The sequence below is a fragment of the Stegostoma tigrinum genome, chromosome 22 (assembly GCF_030684315.1).
Source record: "Stegostoma tigrinum isolate sSteTig4 chromosome 22, sSteTig4.hap1, whole genome shotgun sequence".
In the NCBI taxonomy this organism is placed as follows: Eukaryota; Metazoa; Chordata; class Chondrichthyes; order Orectolobiformes; family Stegostomatidae; genus Stegostoma; species Stegostoma tigrinum.
In genome coordinates this window covers 15,363,730-15,384,087 of record NC_081375.1, presented here as the reverse complement: position 1 = coordinate 15,384,087, position 20,358 = coordinate 15,363,730, and the positions used below count along the sequence as shown (strand labels likewise).

Below are 20,358 nucleotides of genomic sequence, written 5' to 3'. Positions count from 1 at the left end.
GATGAAGGTGAGATCAGGTAAGCAGTTAGACATGAGGATGAGAATTTTAAAATGTGGCATTGAGCACTTGTAACCAATGTAGGACAAGGGCTGGGATACTGCCATAGGGACTTGATGCTGGATAGGGTATGCTCAGCTTAGTTCTTAGTTTTTTGGACTAGCTTAGTTCTCCAGGTGGTGCTTGATGGAAGCCCAGCTAGGAGAGTACTGGTTTAATGAAGTTTGTTGGGAATTGAGGCAGGGATAATACTCTTGCAATCAATGGGCTGTGGGGTGAATATAGGCACTAAAACAGATTGAGGTTGAAGATCTTTGTGGTGAAGAATGTATGTAATCAAAAGATCAACTCAGGATCAAGGAATAGCTGAAGACTGAAGCTTTGACTTTCTCCACACTTTCCACCCTACCCAAACCTGCTCTGAGCAACTGTGTCAACCAATTTGACTCTGAGCTAAGTTCCCAATCATGTGTCCTGTCTTTCTTAAAATACTCATTACTTTCATCTCGATAACTTTGCTGACTTCAACATATACCTCAGCCCATCTGCCACAGACACAGTCATCCATATTGTACTGTAGTCCTACCAGGCTTTGATTGTTCCATGGCAGTATCCCACCCTCCACCTTCTCCTAAATGCTGCTCAGGTTCTATCTTGCATTAAGTACTATTCACAGGATTTGTAACAAAATTGGAGTTTAAAACTCATCACTAAGTTTTTTTGAATCCCTTGTGTAGCATTGCCTCTCTCAATCATTTAGTCATGTGAACCCTTTCCAAACTCTCCATTTCCCTTTCACCATCACATATCTCGCACCGTACCATTTACTTCACTCTTAATGATTGTGTGCTTTTCCCTCTGTGACTTTAGAATTCCCTTCTTAGGCCTGTACACCCCTCTATCTTCTCTTTTCCCTAGCGACCTGTGTAAGTGCCAGTTTTGGAGTAAAGCAAAGCAAAAAACTAATCCTTTGTACTACAGATGGTGGAGGTGTGCTGGATGGCAGAGGGGCAGCATAGAAATATTTATAAGGTAAAATCCGTCATGTGGAATCAAACCTGTCATTGATCGGCTGGGCAACAGTGGTAAGAGCTCAGAACTGATTTGTGAATCAGCCATCCGACCAAAAAACACTAATAATAAAAGCTGGAAATACTCAGCAGGGCTGGCAGTGTCTGTGCCTCCAGATCACCATAGTTCTCTGTAATCAGCAGTGGGGGGGTTCTGTGGTGGTGCAATAGAGAGCAAGTATGGGCTTCAAAATACAACATCAGGAGGAAAATATAATGTACGCCCTTCTCTTAATGTAGATAATTGTAAAAGTGCATGTCTTCTGTCTTCATTTCGCTTCATCTGAGTCTGGACAGAAGATATGATATGCCAAATATCCTTTTGGAGAAAATAGCCTATTACATTTTTTTAGAAAGCCTTTTGAAAGGTGGTGCTGCATTTTTGGTTTGCCACGTATCTAACACTTTGAAATGATTAACATGGTAGGCTAGCCCTCATTTTCTGTGCCAACACTACATTTTCTTATCATCTATATTCTAGGTAACTCCATTCAAGTATAGATCTATTCAAGATTGAACCAGATAACACCTTGAATATACCAATCTGACCCAGTGCATGTAATTTTTTTGAAGCAATACCTCGAATGTGTGCAATTGCTGTAGGAGTTGCTGCTTTTTCTTCTACCCACAAATTTCAAAAGAAGTCCCTCCCACGCCACCTTTAACTCACTACCCTGAATAAATACAATGGTTCTGAGAGAGCAAAAATGAAAGCAAGGTTTGCTGTTGCCCCTCCATCCTTGCCCTCTCATGTTGGTTAAAAAAGCTTAATTTCTGTTCAAGCCAGCAACCCTCCAATAACTCTCTGAAGTATCCCTGTTCATGATTTAAGTCTTGACTGTAAATGTTGGTAGGTTCTTCTGGAGATCCAGGTTTGGATCCCACCCTGGAAGAACTGAATTCAACAAAAATCTAGAACTAAGAGTTGGTGATGACTGTGAATCCATTGTTAATTGTTGGGAAAACCCAACAATCTGTTTCAGTAATGTTCTATAGGGAAGGAAACTGTCATCCTTACCTGGTCTGGACTGCATGTGACCCCAGACCCATAGGGTTGTGGTTGACTGTTAACTGTCCCCTGGGCAATTAAGGATGGCAACAAATGGTGGCCTAGACAGTGATGCCCACTGCAGGTATGATCCCACACTAACCCACACATTTCCATCTGTAGCCACTAACTTCAGCAGTCTGTTGTTTGATGGCTAGCTTATTACTGACTAGAACAAGAGTCTGTCACCTTTCTGGCCCAAGCAGCTCAGGACCATATTAACATGCATTTTATTCATTGAATAGTTGAAATCTAGGTCATGCAATTGTTTGACAGTATTTTGTCATCTTTGAAATAATGCAGACAGAAAGTTCAGCACGGAGGGTAGCTGCCTCCTTAAAAGTATTGCATAATTTATGGATAAAGTAGTACAGACAGTCCAAGAGCCGAAAGCAACACCCAATGCTCAATTCTGCATCACTCCCTTACTGTGAAAACATGACAGATTTATATACATTTCCTCCTATGGATGAATTTGATCTGTTCATTGGAAAGGGTGAGTTGTAGGAAGGAGATGAGTGTTACCTTTAACTCTTCACTCTCAACTACTATGAATCATGATGGAGCTGTGGAGAACTTCACAGCTGGTTCACTCTCTGAACTGAAAGCCAGCTTCAGGGACCTGTAGTGAATAAGAACATGTACAGAGAAAGTGGAAACTTTTCTATCCTCCATGCTGTAATAAGCCTTTAAAATATCACCACTCATTTAATTACTGATATGTATATATTGTGGTCTGCTATACCTTCCTAACTTGTGGCTCAGTCCCATTCTCAAAGGCAAAAATAACAATAGCAGTCTTAACAAGGCCTTGCCTTACATATGGTAACTGTAGCATTATTGTATGGTTGGAAATTAGGCAACCAGTTGAGGCAGTAAATTACAGATATATGCTATTTTGAAAAATCCTGTGCTCCACAAGTTGTCCTCAAAGGGAAGTCTATGATATTGTTCCTGGATTAGGAAGTGGAAATTGGGCCAGGTCCCCAGTCGTAAACTATATCCACAAATGACAGAATTGCCTGAAAAAATAGTGATTTTTCTGTTTATCTGTTGACATTCTCTATCTCTATAATCTCCTATAGTCCTGTTCTTCTCTGAGATGTTGCAGCTGCTGTAATTCTGGCCTGTTGAACATTCCTGACTTTAATCAGTCCACTAATGGTATCCATACCTTGCTTTTGCCAGGATGCCAAACATTGGAACAGGCACACACTCACAAGGTCACTCAGCATCTCTTTTTTTTTTTAACGACATTCCTTAAAACCTGTCTCTTTGACCAAGCTTTTGCCCACCTGATGTAATATCTCCTGTCAAGTTATTGATGACATTCTTTGCTTTGTAATGTTCCTGTGCAATACTTTGTACATTTTATTACATAAAAAGCATTATATAAATTGTTATTTAAAACACGTGCACTAAATAGCTACATGGGTAACATACCAGAAGAAAATCTTTCTTTGTAGAACCATGCAAAGTAAGCAGTAAGGGCCTTCAGGAGAGACAGAGAGAGTGAAGAGGTGGGCTGACTGAATTGTAGCAGATTCCAGGAGAGAGTGTAGGCAGTTAATTCTGTTGCATCAATGTTCTGGCTAGAACCTGAGCATTCAAAAATATAGGCATAACACCAAAGGACTTCAGAGCAATAACATGAAACACTCATTGAGAATTCCACAGATGCTGAGTTTCACCAGCAATTTCTGTTTTTGTTTCAGCTCTTCAGCACCTCCGATTCTTTGTTTTTTTTAAATTGGCTGGCTGTGGATCTTATTACCGTTTGTGTAACTTGGCTGCTGTGTTTCCTACTTTACTACACTTCAGAAATATTTAATTGACTGTGAAGCGTGTTGAGATATGCTGAGAATGTGAGAAGTGCCATATACATCTGTGTTGTTTATTTGTTGTTACTCTGAAACGGTGTACAATTAAACCCTTCTATTTTATCAACATGCTGAGTGTTGGTGGCCTCTCCTCAGTGCTGAGTGACATATTGCATTAAGCTGGGGGCTGCTGGCGACATAGAGCAGATTTTCAAAATTTGGAACAGTGAAGCTGGATGCACCTGCAGGTTTGCTTGTTTGCAGAAATTCTTCTTGGTATCAGAATACCAACTAGTGGTTTGTGAGAAAACATCTGACACTTTTACCTCCGAATGTGCTGCGGGTCCCTGTTTCATAGCAGTAACTATCCTCCTGCTTTCACACTACCACACTCCTATTATATAGTAAACATCTCTGTAGATCCTGCTGTGTGATAAGAAACTCAGTCATCACACATTTACTTCACTGATGATAACAGCAGCCTTAACCTAACAGCACCCTCGTAGGTGCTTATTTTTTTTGAGGGCCTGTGATGTTTTTGGGAAGCTAAATCTTGGTTCGTTTGTTCTCCGAAGTGCAACCACTGGCTGGATATAAGAACATAAGTCATAGGGGCAAAATTAGACCATTCAGTCCATCAGATCTGCTCTGCCATTCTGTCATGGCCAATATGTTTATGTTTCTCAACCCCATTCTCCTGCCTTCTCCCCATAACCCTTGATCCCCTTACTATGAAGAACCTATCTGTCTCTGACTTAAATGCCTCATTGACTTGGCCCTGGTATGGTAATGAGTTTCACAGATTCACCACCTCTGGCTGAAGAAATTCCTCCTCATCTCAGTTCTAAAGGGTCACCCCTTCGCTCTGAAGCTATGCCCTTAGGTCCAAGCCTCTCCTACTAGTGGAAGCATCTTCTCCATGTCCACTTATTCCAGGTCTCAATATTCTGTAAGATTTCCACCTCTAGATAAATAACTTGCCCCCTCTACTTATAACAGACCAGAGTGTCCTTTTGTACTTTACAGATGAATTACTCACTTTTAAGCAGTTGGCTAGTTTCTGGTTATCAGATAGGATGACTGTAGTAATTAGTAACTTGGTAATGAGGAGTGGATCATTCATTAATTCCTGTGAGGCCTGTTCCACTGTTCAGTTAGATATGGGTTGATCTGAACCTCTGCTTTTTTTTCCCCACCTTTTACTCCATAGCTCGCGTCTAGCAATAATCCATGCACCCAAATCCTGAGAGATCCAGTTGTTCCAACATACCCTTTTTGAAGGACTGTATTCAAAATTTCCACTACCCTGTGTGTGAAAGAGTGCTTCCAGAGTTCACTTCTGAATGGTATAGCTCTCATTTTATAAATCTGTTCCCTGACTTGTGATTGTAGTGGAAAGTAGTTGGGAGTTATATGTCTTAAAGTGGTGTGTAGCTTGCAATGGAAAAACATCTTGTTGGGTCTAACATTTTTGGCCCAAGTGTCAATGTCCCACAACAACTTGAACACATTCTACTTAATAAGTATAATGTTTTTAAACTACTAAGCTATAGTACATATCTGGTTGCTTAAAATCCTGCAAACCATGATCTGTCTCTGGTGTCATACCATCACAGGCCTCTTGGTGTGTCATTTGAGGCATGCAACCAAATTGCTTGACCTGCCTGCAGCCCTGAATTCCTGAACTGCTGTGTCGTACTTTATACTTTTGTCTTGCTATCACTGTGTGCCATGTAAAGTAATCACATCTGGTTTTAGCTTTTCTAATTTTTTTTATATTACGTTCATTCTCCTGCTCAAAACCATCACCAGATATTCTGTCTGGCCTTCAAGGTTATGCTTGAAGGAACACAGTCAACCTTACTTATCTTTAACTCTTTCTTTTAATCTTTATCGTTACAGTAACAATGGGCACAGTTCCTGCACAGTTTCAGACTTTTAGCAAATATCTGTGGCTTGACCAATAACTTTCTACTTGCCACTTGTTTCTCTGCCATTATTTTTTGATCAAGGTACCGATTTTTCTTCCTGATATCCATTCTATCATTGTCAGAAAACCCCAGCACCCAGAGCAAATAATACATGCTCACACACACACAAACTTGCATTGGCTTGCGCAATGGAGCTTAATGTTAATGTATTTACGAATTCTGGTAGACAAGACCAGATCAAGGAGGAGTGATTTTTAACTCGTCCTTCATGAGGAAGTGAGGGAGTATGTATTCACAGAAAGGCTAGGAGTCTGGAACATTCTTCACAGAAACTACTGAGAAAACTTCCAGATCCTCATTAGTTTTGCTGTGTTGAGTGCAAGATACCAGTGAAAGCAAAGTATATGCTCAGCACCCCTACACTGTTAACAAAGTGTGAAGCTGGATGAACACAGCAGGCCAAGCAGCATCTCAGGAGCACAAAAGCTGACGTTTCGGGCGTAGACCCTTCATCAGGGAGGCGTTTGTGCTCCTGAGATGCTGCTGGGCCTGCTGTGTTCATCCAGCTCCACACTTTGTTACCTTGGATTCTCCAGCATCTGCAGTTCCCATTATCTCTGACCACTATTGTGTTGTAATGTTTACCAATAGCTACAGTATTGTGTAAAAATGTTTCCAGGTAACTGCCTAATCGCCTTTTTTGTGCTCATTAGGCTGACTTCATGCAGGCGGTGGCAAGCCTGCATCAGTTCACATTGAAACATCCCATCATTTCCAGTCAGGCCACCTTTTATTTTGCCGATGTGAGATCTTGCGCCAAGCTGATTAGCGACAAGTGTTTTTTTTTTGGCAATTTGTAACTATTTACTACCTTATTCTTTAGTGAAGTAGCAATGTGCTGTATATCTAGCTGCTGAAATGGATCATTTTGGCTAAGAGTCAAATTTTGAAGGTTTGCATTTGAATTTAGCGGATTGTTTGCGTTCTGTGTACTCGCAGCCTGTGCACATTTGATACTGTTTCTCACTTCTCACAACTACACCTCTCCCTCAATGTTGTAATTACTATAAGTGAGAGGCATTCATAAAATTTAAATGTCATCCAATCAGGAATGAACTGAGCATAATTTTTCACGGAAAAGGAGTTGATTTTCATGATCTCCTAACTTTTTAAGTAAAGGTGCTGACTCTCTTTGAACACAATTATTTACTAATACACATATCTGCAAATGACTAGCAAATCTACAGGATCATCCAAAGATAATTCTTCAGAAGTGAATGTTTTTTTTTATTTTGAACTTTTCAGTATTTATATTTAACAGTTGTGTTTTGGATACGGCAGTCAAAATGATCTGTTTTTATTCATTTTTCTTAAGTCTGCTGTTTCTTCCCAGACCTCAGTTTTTGCCAAATTTGAATAGATTGGCACAAGGCTGGTGTACAAAGTTGGTGAATATTCAGAATTGACAAGTACCAGTTCTTTTGACTGATATTCATTTCTCCACTTGGAGACCACTTTTCCTGCTCCTTGGATGCTGTCTGACCTGCTGTCCTTTTCCAGCCTCACATTCTTTTTGACTTCATTTCTCCAGTGCTGATGAGTTTGATCTATTATTCTTTACGGTTGATCCGATGTGAACAAAGCACCACAGTAAATGCTGAGTAGGTAACTAGAAAGGAAATGGGTAGAAAGATTACTAAGTAAACTGAGTAACTGAACCTGGTTTCGATTGTGCTTATAAGACAACTTAGAAAAACCTCACCTTTTTTAGTGGCTAAAAACCACATGAACACATGTTACTGGACAGTCAGACATTACCAGTCCTTGTGGAATCTATGTGGTGTTATTTTGTCGATGACTTATACCTGACAGTCTTGACTTTTAAACATAGTGGTAAGAGTAAACCTCTGAATTCCACGTTAATTTGATGTGTGGCAGTGATCTTTTGACTACATGTCCCAGTTAACAAGCCTATAACTTCCTGGTTCTCGTAAGATTAGTGCAAGTACTGTGTGAACATGGTTTAAGGGCTTATTTAATTGTTGATTTGGTATATGCAGATGAAGAGTTTAGGTCTGAAGTAGATCCTTCATTTCTCTTTAAAATGGAACACGCCTTTAAATAATCCAATAGCCAGGATAAATGGTTTAATTTTTTTCAGCCTGGACCTTGATTTTTCTGCTAAAAAGACATTGGTTAAAATGTAGATATGTGGATTTTTTTTCCTGTAACGTTGTCAATTTAATAATGAAAATGCAAACTTTTAAACAAAATATTTACATAAAAGTAGAAGAGCAACTACAATCGGATATCTGAATGAGGTCTTGCAGCACTGTGGTAGTGCCCCTATCTCTGGGCAGGGTGTTTGGATTCAAAACCTCTCTGGATTGAAAGTGTCATAACATCTGAACAAGTTGATTTTAAAAATGATTTTCTTTAAGATGGATGACCAGATTAGTCCATTAATGTGTGAGGAAGATTTAATCAGACGCTGACCAGATCAAACTTAAGCCCTTTACTAGCTGTGTATTTCTATTTCAGACTTCGGACATTGGCAGTTGTTCTGCTAAATATTTCAGACAGGTGAGGGTGCATGCTCCGCAAAAATCAAAAATTCTTTGAAACCTCTATTCCTTTAATTCAGGCCTATCGCACATCACTTATTTTAATTGCTTAGTCTTTGGCAGCTACAGTTTCACCTGTCTAAGCCCTAAATTCTAGAATTATCTTCCTAAGTCTGTGTCTCTCTGCTTTGCTCTCTTTTTTTTTTGGGTCACCTGCTCTGATATCTCCCTGTTGGCTTAGTGTTTTTGTTTTAAATAATGCACTTGTGTAGTACCTTGGCACAGATTGTATAAGAGCAAGAAGGGTCTAAACCCGAAACATCAGCTTTCCTGCTCCTCTGATGCTGCCTGGACTGCTATGTTCATCCAGCTCCACAGCTTGTTATCTTTTATGAGTGCAAGCCGTGCAGTTACGTCAAATCAGTGGCTATGTCCTTGTCTGTGATCCAGGACACCCAAGTTCAACGCAGATGTGTTATAGAATTTCTGGACAGCGTTGTGTAGAAAGTATCTCTAAAAGTTGTTGTTGTTGCATTGGTAATTTAACCTGGCTTAAAGCAAATAATGTTCCAGTGCAAGATTCAGAGGAGCTGTCACTTTTAAAAGCTCATTGCATATTGGTGCTAATTGCCAGTGCTATTTCTCTTTATTAGTTGCCTCTAAGCTTATGCTGCATAGTGAATATGTTGAAGTGTGTGGAGGGCCTCGACAGAGGAGGAGCCACATTCTGACTGTTTTGCAATATGCTGGCTCGTATCTCCTGAACAATCTTATGAAATTTCTGTATGGAAACTCTTACCACTTTCATAACTGACACTACTTTTTTTTCCGTGGGTTGTAGATATCCCCAGAAGGCCAGCACTCAGTTACTCTGGAACCAAGTGGTGTGCTACATTACTTCAGTGGACAGCTAATAGCTGACCACATTGCTGTGGGTTTGGAGTCGAGTGTACACCTTACTGGGTAACGATGCAAGGGACTTTAGTAAATCAGATGTTATTTTTTACAACAGTCGATGACAAATAGTCTCAGTAATGGTGAGCATGACAACTAATGGTTAATTAAATTTAAATTCCACCAACTGCCATGTTGAATTTGAACCCATTTCCCCCCCCCTCAAAGGAATTAGTCTGGCTTGTGGATCACTAGGCCAGTGGCATCACTCCTAAGTCACCATCTGCCCACCAGTCTGTGATTTTAAAGTATGAAGGTCACAGCTTCTGACAACTCAGTGGGCTCTGGATTATTATCAGCACCTAGGATGCTGTGTAACCTTAATAACAATAAGAAGTTAAAGGAGACTTAAAATAGGAGCTCTCAATGTTGATCCTATTTAGCCGAAGATGTTGTAATCTATGCTATGCAAATGGTTAAGGACCTTTTTTTTAATATGCTCAATCTATTGTGGCCTGTTGAATCACAAAATCCCTTGAGTGCAGAAAGAGGCTATTCGGCCCATCAAGCCTGCACCAATCATCCAAACAGCATTCCACCAAGACCCAGTCCCCTACAAGATTCCCATAATCCTGCATTTCCCAAGGAAAATCCACCTTAATCTGTACACCTTTGGACACTATGGGTAATTTAGCATGGCCAATCCACCCAGCCTGCATGTTTTTGCAGTATGGGAGGAAACCGGATCACACGGAGGAAACCTATGCAGACACGGGAGGAACGTGCAAACTCCATGCAGACAGTCACCCAAGGCTGGAATTGAACCAGGGTCCCTGGCACTGTGAGGCAGCAGTGCAGATAAACAATCTGATAAACAACCAGTTGCCTCCAAACCCACATCTTGGCTGCTGTTGTTCCGGAGTGATGCACATGTACATGTACATGTACATAAAATACCAAATAAAATTTGCAGTCAGAGCAGAAAATAATGAAAGTACTAAGCAGGTCTGACAACATCTGAGGGGAGACGTACAGGCAGATGAAAGGCTTTAGGTCTCTTCTTCATTAGCCCATTTACATTAGGGTTGGTTAGCTCACTTGGCTGGAAGGCCAGTTTGCAGGGCAGAGTGATGCCAACAGCGTGGGTTAAATTCCTGCACTAGCGGAGGTTACCATGAAGGACACACTAAACTTCACCCCTCGCCTGAGGTGTGGTGGCCCTCTGGTTAAACCATGGGAAGTTGCCTCTCTCTAATGAGAGCAGCCCTCTGGTCCAGCCAGACTATGGCGATTTCATATAATGGCAATGTATCTTCAGATAAAGTGACTGCCCTTGTCGAGTTTCAAAAATGTTACCTAACTTTTACTCTTAAAAGTAATTTATTATTAATCTGCAGTGCGGTTTCTGTTTATTTTACTCCAGTTAACAATGCCCTAAGATGTGTGCCTCTTCACACAGAGAAATCCCATTTTTATCATTGCTGCAGATATAAACAGCTCAAGTGTCTTGCGCAATGTACCAAGATTTACCACAACACATTGTGTTTAAACAGCCTGTAATATTTTGAAACAATAGATAACATCTGCTCAGCAGTACTTTGCATTAAGCACAAACGAGAATGCCATGTAGTGTTAATCACCCTATCCTTCTGGTAGTGACTCATTAAGGAGCTGAAGACGTGTACAATCTACCAGGAAGGATAAAATTTAATATGTGGGAAAGAAATGTAAACTTTCCTTCCCAGCAAGTATTACATCCTGATGCAAACTTGCTGGAAATGCAATGAGTAAAGCAGCAAAGTTTGTCGCTTGTGAAATGGATGCTGCAGAGAGGCTTCTGCATTGTCCTGATTGAGAGTAAATCAGCATTTGCACACTGAGGATAGTATCCAGTGTGGTGTGCTGTAAACTAAGGCTCTGCTTGGGGGGAAAAAAAACCCACAGTTTCACAGTCCAATGGCTTTTTTTTGAGTTACAAGGCAACCCTTCAAAATCCAATCACTTGTATGTTGTTTGACACCCTTATGCACTCAACGTTTGTTCATGACATCTACAGTCATTTTATCAGCCAATCATGTGACACTTACCTATAAATTGGACAATACACAAGTGGCAAGAAAACATAAGAATACATTTAAAGGGAGGAACTCGGTGACCTGTATATTTTTGTTCAAGAAAATTAGTGGTGGTAAATGCACTTCAGATAAACATGCCTCTAGAACCAAATGATTCTCATCACTGAGTATTAAAAGAAATGGTGAGGAAATTACGGATGTGAGTCATGATTTTTCCAAAGCGCTGTAGCATCAGGAATCATGCCTTTTAATGAGAAAATTGCATATGTCCTTCTCTTATTGAAGATGGAAAGATGGGAGAAAGGTAACTGCAGAACCATCTGTTTAATCATCACTGCGAGAATATTGAGACCTTGCAGCATAAGCTTGTGATTGAGATAGGATGCACATGATAGATGGTGAGGGAGTGTTCTCTGATTGGAAGGATCTAACAAATGGAATTCCCCGGGAATTGATGGTCTGCTATCTTCCTTTAATCTGGCCAAATGGGTTCAAGGCATAATTGTCTTGAGCTACAAGGGTAGTGCCCCTACCTCCTGGATTAGAAGGTCCATGCTCAGGTCCCATCTGTCCAGGGAGTTCATCACAATAGATGGATAGAGACGTTGAGCTATTCAACATGGAAACAGACCCTTCAGTCCAACTCATCCATGCTGACCAGATATCCTAAACTGATCTGGTCCCATTTGCCAGCATTCGGCCCACATCCCTCTAATCCTTTCATATTCGTGGACTGATTGATTCAAATGCTTTTTAAATGTTGTAATTGTACCAACTTCCACCACTTCCTCGGGCAGCTAATTCCACAGCTGTAAAAATAATTAAAGATTTCCTTATCCAAGTTTCCAGGTGTGAAATCAAGAACCATTCCTTCACAAAGATTGGTGAATCTTTCTAAAAATGCAGTTTAGAATACTGGGTAAATTACACTTACACTTTTTCAGGACTGAATCAATATATCTTTATTGGGTGTCGATCAAGTTAGACCAAATAGTTAAGGTACACATTAGTCAAAGTCTATTGGAATGGTAGAACATTCTCAGAGGTAAATGGCCTCCTGCTGTTTCCTGTGATCAGAGATAATGGGAACTGCAGATGCTGGAGAATCCAAGATAATAAAGTGTGAAGCTGGATGAACCCAGCAGGCCAAGCAGCATCTCAGGAGCACAAAAGCTGACGTTTCGGGCCTAGACCCTTCATCAGAGAGGGGGATGGGGAGAGGGTTCTGGAATAAATAGGGAGCGAGGGGGAGGCGGACTGAAGATGGAGAGAAAAGAAGATAGGTGGAGAGGGGGGGATAGGTCAGTCCAGGGAAGACAGACAGGTCAAGGAGGCAGGATGAGGTTAGTAGGTAGGAAATGGAGGTGCGGCTTGAGGTGGGACGAGGGGATAGGTGAGAGGAAGAACAGGTTAGGGAGGCGGGGACAAGCTGGGCTGGTTTTGGGATGCAGTGGGGGGGAGGGGAGATTTTGAAGCTGGTGAAATCCACATTGACACCATTGGGCTGCAGGGTTCCCAAGCGGAATATGAGTTGCTGTTCCTGCAACCTTCGGATGGCATCATTGCGGCACTGCAGGAGGCCCATGATTGACATGCTATCTAAAGAATGGGAGGGGGAGTTGAAAAGTCCAGCTTGTCCCTGCCTCCCTAACCTGTTCTTCCTCTCACCTATCCCCTCCTCCCACCTCAAGCCGCACCTCCATTTCCTACCTACTAACCTCATCCCACCTCCTTGACCTGTCCATCTTCCCTGGACTGACCTATCCCTTCCCTACCTCCCCACCTATACTCTCCTCTCCACCTATCTTCTTTTCTCTCCATCTTCGGTCCGCCTCCCTCTCTCTCCCGATTTATTTCAGAACCCTCACGGCATCCCCCTCTCTGATGGGTCTAGGCCTGAAACGTCAGCTTTTGTGCTCCTGAGATGCTGCTTGGCCTGCTGTGTTCATTCAGCTCCACACTTTGTTATCCTGCTGTTTCCTATCTAGACTTTCAGGAGACCTTAGGGGAAGATTCCCCAGAGGCTGATGGATGTTGGAGGTGAACTCGAATTTAAGACTAAGATCCTGTTATAACATTCAAAACAGAACTAGATAATCACCAGAAGGAAGAGGAAAAAATTGCAAGGTTATGTGAAAGCTACCAAGGAATGAGATTGATTTAATAGGTAAAGCAGTTGCAATGCACTCGAATGTAAAGGTTTGAGTGATGAAAGAGGTAATATTGATTAACAATTGTAGGTATTGTGTAAACAGTGTCTGCCCTGAGACCAAGTGAGTGGCTCACATATTCCTTTTGTTCCAAGAATAAAGGACACAATTCATTAACTTGTAAAGCAGTAAATCTAACATCAGAAGCATGGGAAATTAAGTATTGTAATTTGGCAGGAACTTTTTTCATGGTTTGAAAGCGAACAAAGCCATGGAGAGACCGTAACCTGAGCCAAACTCAACCCTATTGTGAAACCAGAAAATTCTGGAAAAGCTTCAACAGGTTCTTCTACATACTTGGAATCAACCAGTGAGGGAGGGTTCACATGTGTGTCCTTTGACGATGTTACTTACTGTTTTTTCTATTTCTTTCAATGTTTCATGGACCCCCTCACATACCGCAGAATGTATGCCCTGTATTTCAGTAACAGTGAACAGATCTCATTGGATTCCCCTGTGCAATCACTTGAAGAAATCCAACTCTTGAAATGATTCTCATGTAGCCTGTGTCTCCTTATATAATTCCTCAGGCAAATAGTTCCTCTTGCACATCTGACCCTATTTCCTGCCTTCAAACGCCCTATAGTACCAACACCACACTATTCATGTGGATCAGTGAAATTTAATCAAGAACTGTTTTGATGATAATGGCCATGCAGTTTCTTAATCACCTTTAATGTTGTGTTCTACTTTGCTCTAAAGGAAGATTAATGTTTTCTCAGATTCAGTCCTTGAGGGTTTTTGAGCAGCCACTTCTCAACCAGCCTCAATTTCAACAGCACCTTTCTCTAGTTGGCTGAACTTATCCTCACATTAACTTCTCTTTAAACACGGTTTATGTTCCCAACGTTAAAAAAAAGATGTCATTCCTGTTTTAAAAGAATCCTGGTTTTTTCCACCATTTTGATGATTTTTGTTGCTACCTCTTGCCATGTTAGCACCATCTCTGTAAATACCAGGATCTCACTTGCTATTCTTTTGAGTGAGAAATCAAGATACAGACAAATTTCATTTCGTGAATTAAAAACCAGAAGAACTGCAGTTGCTGTAAATCCATAAATAAAACAGAAATTGCTGGAAAAGCTCATCAGGTCTGGCAGCATCTGCCAGACCTGCTGAGCTTTTCCAGCAATTTCTGTTTTTATGGCATATCTTGAATGTTGCTTTTCACCGCTCTTTTCATATTCCCCATGTATCCAAAGCAAATACTGCTTTCATCTGGTGCCCTTCCAACAAGCTGGAACTCTATCAGGATTGAAGTGGATTGTTAGTTTTCTTTGCAGATCTAATGGAAAAATCATGGCATATTAACAGCACACATCATCATTTATTGGTGTAAATTCAAAAACTGAGTAATACGTCATGAGTTATTTATCTCTAGAACTTGCTAATCAATTTACACCATTTGATAAATGAAACTAACATGCCTCCCCATTCTTAAGAAATTTAAGACTTTCATTAAAGAAGTGTATATGGCTTTAAAAATAAGTAAGAAATGGAAGATGCACCGAATAAAAATGATTAAATAAATCAGTGGCTTTATGGCAATCCTCTAACATCCAAACTGGATCCTCTTTTTTTTTTCCCCCTCTCAGAGCTTCAGGGGCGAGCTGCTGAGCTGTTTGGGATGGAGGATGCCTTGTTTGTACCCAGTGGAACAATGGGAAATCTCATTTCAGGTCAGTGTAAAGCAACCAGTCACCACACCACAGCTTCAAAACCTGCTTTTAATCATAATGAATCAGAACCACCAAAGATCTAGATCAGCTAATGCTGGTGTCAGCTGTGACTCAGTGGTAGCTGTCTCACATGTGAACTTAGAAATTGTGCAATCGGGTCCGACCCTAAAGACTTGAGCACACTATCTAGGCCAACAATTGCAGGGGAGTACTGAGGGAGTACTGCACTGTTGGAGGGGCTAGTTTTTGGATGATATTTTAAACTAAAATGTCATCTGCTCACTGGGGTAAACCTAAAAATCCATGACACTGTGTTCTGAAGAAAAGTGTTGAAGTTCACCTTTTTACCTCCAACGCCACTAAACCAGTTTACCTGGTCGTTATCACTTTGGAGCTTGCTATACATACATTGGATGTTTTATTTCCCTCATTACAACTGTGAATAAACTTCACAGGTAAAAGTACTTTGGGACACTAAAAACTCAGAAATGGTGATATGTAATTACAGGTCTGTCTTTCTGGTATCAAAGTGTGCATTGTCCCCTACCACACTTCAAATTCTAATACAGCAGGTATAATCTTATCATAAAGTGGTCATGCAGCCATAACCTTCTGTTGAGTTGACAGTGCTGTGTACCACTGAAAAATGGACTGCAGTTAGAAAAGGTGCTGGACCATCCAAATAGAGCAATGCAGTTGTGACTGTAACTGAAGAGATTATACTTTGTCTGTTTAGAGGTGAAGCAAATTAACATTGTGATGGAGGAATTTAGCATGGCTGTCATCTTCCTTCTGTTTGGATCATTTGAGTAGTTTTGCGGTGGAAATCTGCTGTCCGATTGGGGGAAAGCTTACCCAATTCTGAGTAGTCTACTATTTGTTCAGATCTGCAAATTTCCGATGTCTATTAGAAAAACAGTTCATGGGAATGCCTCTTCAATATATGTAGTGAAAACGTCTTGACTTGTACATTGCAAGAAGGATATTTCTGTTTATCAGACAGTTACCTGATCTGCATGAGGCTAGGCGCTATCTCCCACATGCAACATGCAACATGATTTTATTATGTTACACAGCCTCCAAATAACAAAGGTATCCAGAGAAAAGGTTTTCCCCAAGCATGACACTTGCAAAGAATCCATTTACGATTTTGCAATCCTATGAATTTCATATCCCTTCTTCCCCCGCCAATAGTTAAGGTTGCATTATTAAAACCAAAGTTGGGACTGTGACTGTGCATCCAATATAGATTGAGTAGATGGTGTAAGGATTATACTATAATAATGACTAAATGGTAGAGCTATTACCGTAGAGCCAATTTACATTCAAACTGGGGTCATGCAAAGTTGTGTCAATGTTCTGCTTGATTTTTTTTGTGTTACAATGCTTCATCCCACCCTCAGCAAGCTCCCTGCTGGAATGGAGCTAATCTACTAAACTAATTGGAACCTGTTTAACCGGCATGCCATATCCAAGCTCATTTCATTGGACACTTGCATGCATTCAATTCTTGCCCGTGCACACTCAGAGGCCGAGCTTCATCAACACTCTTGGTGAGGTACACTAGAGCATGGGCTGCACGCTAAACTTTCATTAAGCAATGGTCTTGGATCAAACTGCCCTTGCCACCTGCAACGCCCAGCCTAAGATTATCAAAATCCATGACAAATCTTGGACAACTTGGACCATTTTCCATAACTAGGGAGCTTACTGTAAACAAGCAGATGTCAATGATTTTCAAAACCACCTTCATTGTACCAACACAGCCTCACCTGAGGAAGAGAGTATTTGATGGCCAGGAACTGAAACCCGGTACCAAGCTGATGATTTACTGAGCAGTGGTGCAGAAATATGATCTATATGCATGGACACCTCACAAAACCTGGAGAAGTGCCACCAGTGCTGCCTGTTCAAAATCCTGCAAATTAATTGACAGAATAGGCACCACAATGTCACTGTTCTCATTCATTGAAGCCAACATGTCACCAGCATCAAAATGTGACTGTGCTCATTTAGCTCTGCTGGGCAGACTGCATTGTCCATGTAGCAGAGTTAATGGGAACTGCAGATGCTGGAGAATCCAAGCTAATAAAGTGTGAAGCTGGATGAACACAGGCCAAGCAGCATCTCAGAAGCACAAAAGCTGACGTTTCAGGCCTAGGCCCGAAACGTCAGCTTTTGTGCTCCTGAGATGCTGCTTGACCTGCTGGGTTCATCCAGCTTCACACTTTATTATCTTGCATTGTCCATGTGCCTGACTTGGGACTCCCAAAACGAGAGCTCCTTCCAGGACTTTGACATGGCGAGCAGGCCTCTGAAGGGTCGAGGAAACCCTTCAAGGACTCTCTCTCTCGCGCGTGCGCTCTCTCCCCCCCCCCCCCCCCCCCTCTGTGTCTCTCCCCCCCCCCCCCCCTCTGTGTCTCTCCCCCCCCCCCCCCCTCTGTCTCCCCCCCCCTCTCAAAACCACCTTGAAGAAAAGCAACATGCCCAACAACTAGGAAACCAAAGACCACCTGATGTGGAGGGAAGGCATTCGGGAAGGATATGTACACCTTGAATCTCATTGCTACGACAAGCTGAAGTTAAGTGTCGACAGAGAAGGAAATGCATGGCAGCCCAGGCATCCCTCCCTCTTGCTCCCCCAGCCACTGTCTGCTCCTCCTGCAACAGAGACTGGAGGGCATGCATGGGGCCCTTTGGTCACCAGAGAACTCCATTTTGGCATGGAAGCAAGTCATCCTTGATTACAAGAGGCTGCCTGCCAACAAGAGGGTTATTACTAGATCAGAATTTACTCTCACCTCTCTGAATCTAATCCAGGCTCAAACAGATACTCCATATAAGTATTTTTAACACTTGTGTGTTTCACCCAAATGCTTTTAAAGTATTTTTCTTAAAATCTGTTCTGGCATTTTGTGATAATGAGAACAGGTGCTGTATCAGAGACTGATGTAGAATGGAACACATCCATCTCTCTTGTGCCGCCTTTTCAAAATATTGGATCCTATCCAAGATCAGTAGAGACCGCAGCAGTTCATATGACTAGTCCCAAGGCACAAAAAGCGTCAGAGTTCTTTTTTGTCATTTGTTCTTCTCAGCGTTTTTTTAATATCAAAAAATAGTCTGGTTTCCTTTTTGATTTTTACCAGCATTGTCTACTTCCAGACTTCATTCTAAATGATTACTATAATGTGAATGAAACAATTATATTTTTATTCCTTATTCTTTTCCCTTGTCTGTCTTCAAAATCCCAAAGAAATTTATGTTCCTTTGGGAGACTTCACGACCTTACCTTGCTGGTATGGTGTGAATACTTCAATTGGTACTTGAATTCCCAATAGAATGCATTTGCAAGGCAGTGCGAAAAAAATGTAAAGCTGCATTAGTTCACAGCAGCATGTGATACACTACAGGCGTGTGCTTTGAGGCTGATTCCCATAAACTGACTAAACAGTCAGCCTTTGTGAATCACAGGGGTTTTGGTCCAATTTATACAATTCAAATAGTGCACTCTGGGGTTGTAGTTCAGGATTCTTCCCATAACAAATCTAGGAGACTTTCTTGTTTGTTCCCAAGATGTTGGAGTTCGCGTATTTGTCTATGCTTAGTTTCTGTGAGCTTTTATATGACTATGTGGCATGCTAGGCCACTCCAGTTAAGTAGCAGCTACGTTCATGCACACGCCTGCTGCATATATACACCAAAACCAGGTAAAGATGGAAGACTGCTTCCTTGAAGAACCTTTTATGAACCAGTTTGAATCTTTATGAATTATATAAAACAAAGATGCTGGAATTCTGAAACAAAAACAAAGTGCTGCAGGGTATTGCAGCTGGTCTGGCAGCATCTGTGGCGAGAGAAACAGAGTTAATGTTTCAAGTCCAGTGATCCTTCTTCAGAACTGGAGTTCAGAACAGTGCTGAGAAAAGGATCTCTAAACTCAAAGCATTAACTCTCTGCCTCTCCACTGGATCTGCTGAGTTTCTCCAGCATTTTTGGTTTTTGCTTTGGATTTTTATTAAACTGGATTCTCATTCTGTTCTACTTTTTTTTTTCTTTTGTTTCCAGATTTTAAACCGAATCCAGGTTTGAAACTGTCATGGTAGCGTTTGAACTTAATCACGTTGACAATACACTCTATTCTGTATATGTACATTCTGCACCAAGGTTAAACCACAGATTGCTTGCATAAAATGTCTGCTTCAAGAATTCCCACAAGGCATCTTCTAATTATCTATCTTAAGTTTGGAAAGATGCTCCTCAGAAAGCTTGGAGGCCTTCTGTAAAAGTTTGGTGTTTTTCTGACCACTGCTGATTATTATAGTGAAAAATTGTACAATTCATTTTGAAATGTGACCACAATTCCCTCTGATTTACATCAGTGAGTGAGGCTTTTATTGTGATTTCTGAATTAGCAAAAAGCAATTGCTCATGTAAAATAAGATAACAAGGTGTAGAGCTGGATGAACACAGCAGACCAAGCAACAGCAGAGGAGCAGGAAAGCTGATGTTTCGGGCCTAGACCCTCCTTCAGAAAATGAAGAAGACATTTTCTTTCATTTTCTGAAGAAGGGTCTAGGCCCAAAATGTCAGCTTTCCTGCTCCTCTGATGCTGATTGGCCTGCTGTGTTCATCCAGCTCTGCACCTTGTTATTTTAGATTCTCCTAGCATCTGCAGTTCCTACTATCTCTGTTCATGTAAAATATTTAATTCAGTTGGAAAGATGAGCATGTGCCACAAACAGAGGTGCAGATTGTTTTGATCCAATACAACATATCCCTTTGGTCTGTCTCCTTTTGTTAAATGGCAAAAGAAATTCCAATTATTGAATTACATCGTAGTGTCAAACTACCTCACAGGCATCAACTTCTAGATGACTACTTCCAGCTAAATAATTGAAGGCATCTTTTAGGTTTGATTAAAGCTTGCTTCTTTAAAGTGGTTTTGCAGGATTTGTTCTTCACCTTTTACAAAGAAGAGATTGTGAGATTACAGAGAAATAGAGTAATGTTTTGATCTTGTGTATAATGATAGTGAACATTGCGTGCTGAATTATGGAAAGATAACC

The 20,358-nt window shown here is 41.1% G+C and overlaps 1 protein-coding gene across 3 annotated transcripts in view; it reads left to right on the top strand.

The window, feature by feature from the left end:
- tha1 (threonine aldolase 1) overlaps positions 1–20,358 on the top strand; it is a 65,047-nt gene that overhangs the window by 18,472 nt on the left and 26,217 nt on the right. Inside the window, exons 2-4 of one of the 3 annotated variants that reach the window (XM_048555646.2) lie at positions 8,409–8,450; positions 9,273–9,468; positions 15,206–15,289. In XM_048555646.2, the coding sequence (XP_048411603.1) occupies positions 9,447–9,468; positions 15,206–15,289 (106 nt within the window). In that variant the 5' untranslated portion in view covers positions 8,409–8,450; positions 9,273–9,446. The remainder of the gene's footprint in view (positions 1–8,408; positions 8,451–9,272; positions 9,469–15,205; positions 15,290–20,358) is intronic. The other 2 variants (XM_048555647.2, XM_048555644.2) reach the window with 2 other exon arrangements.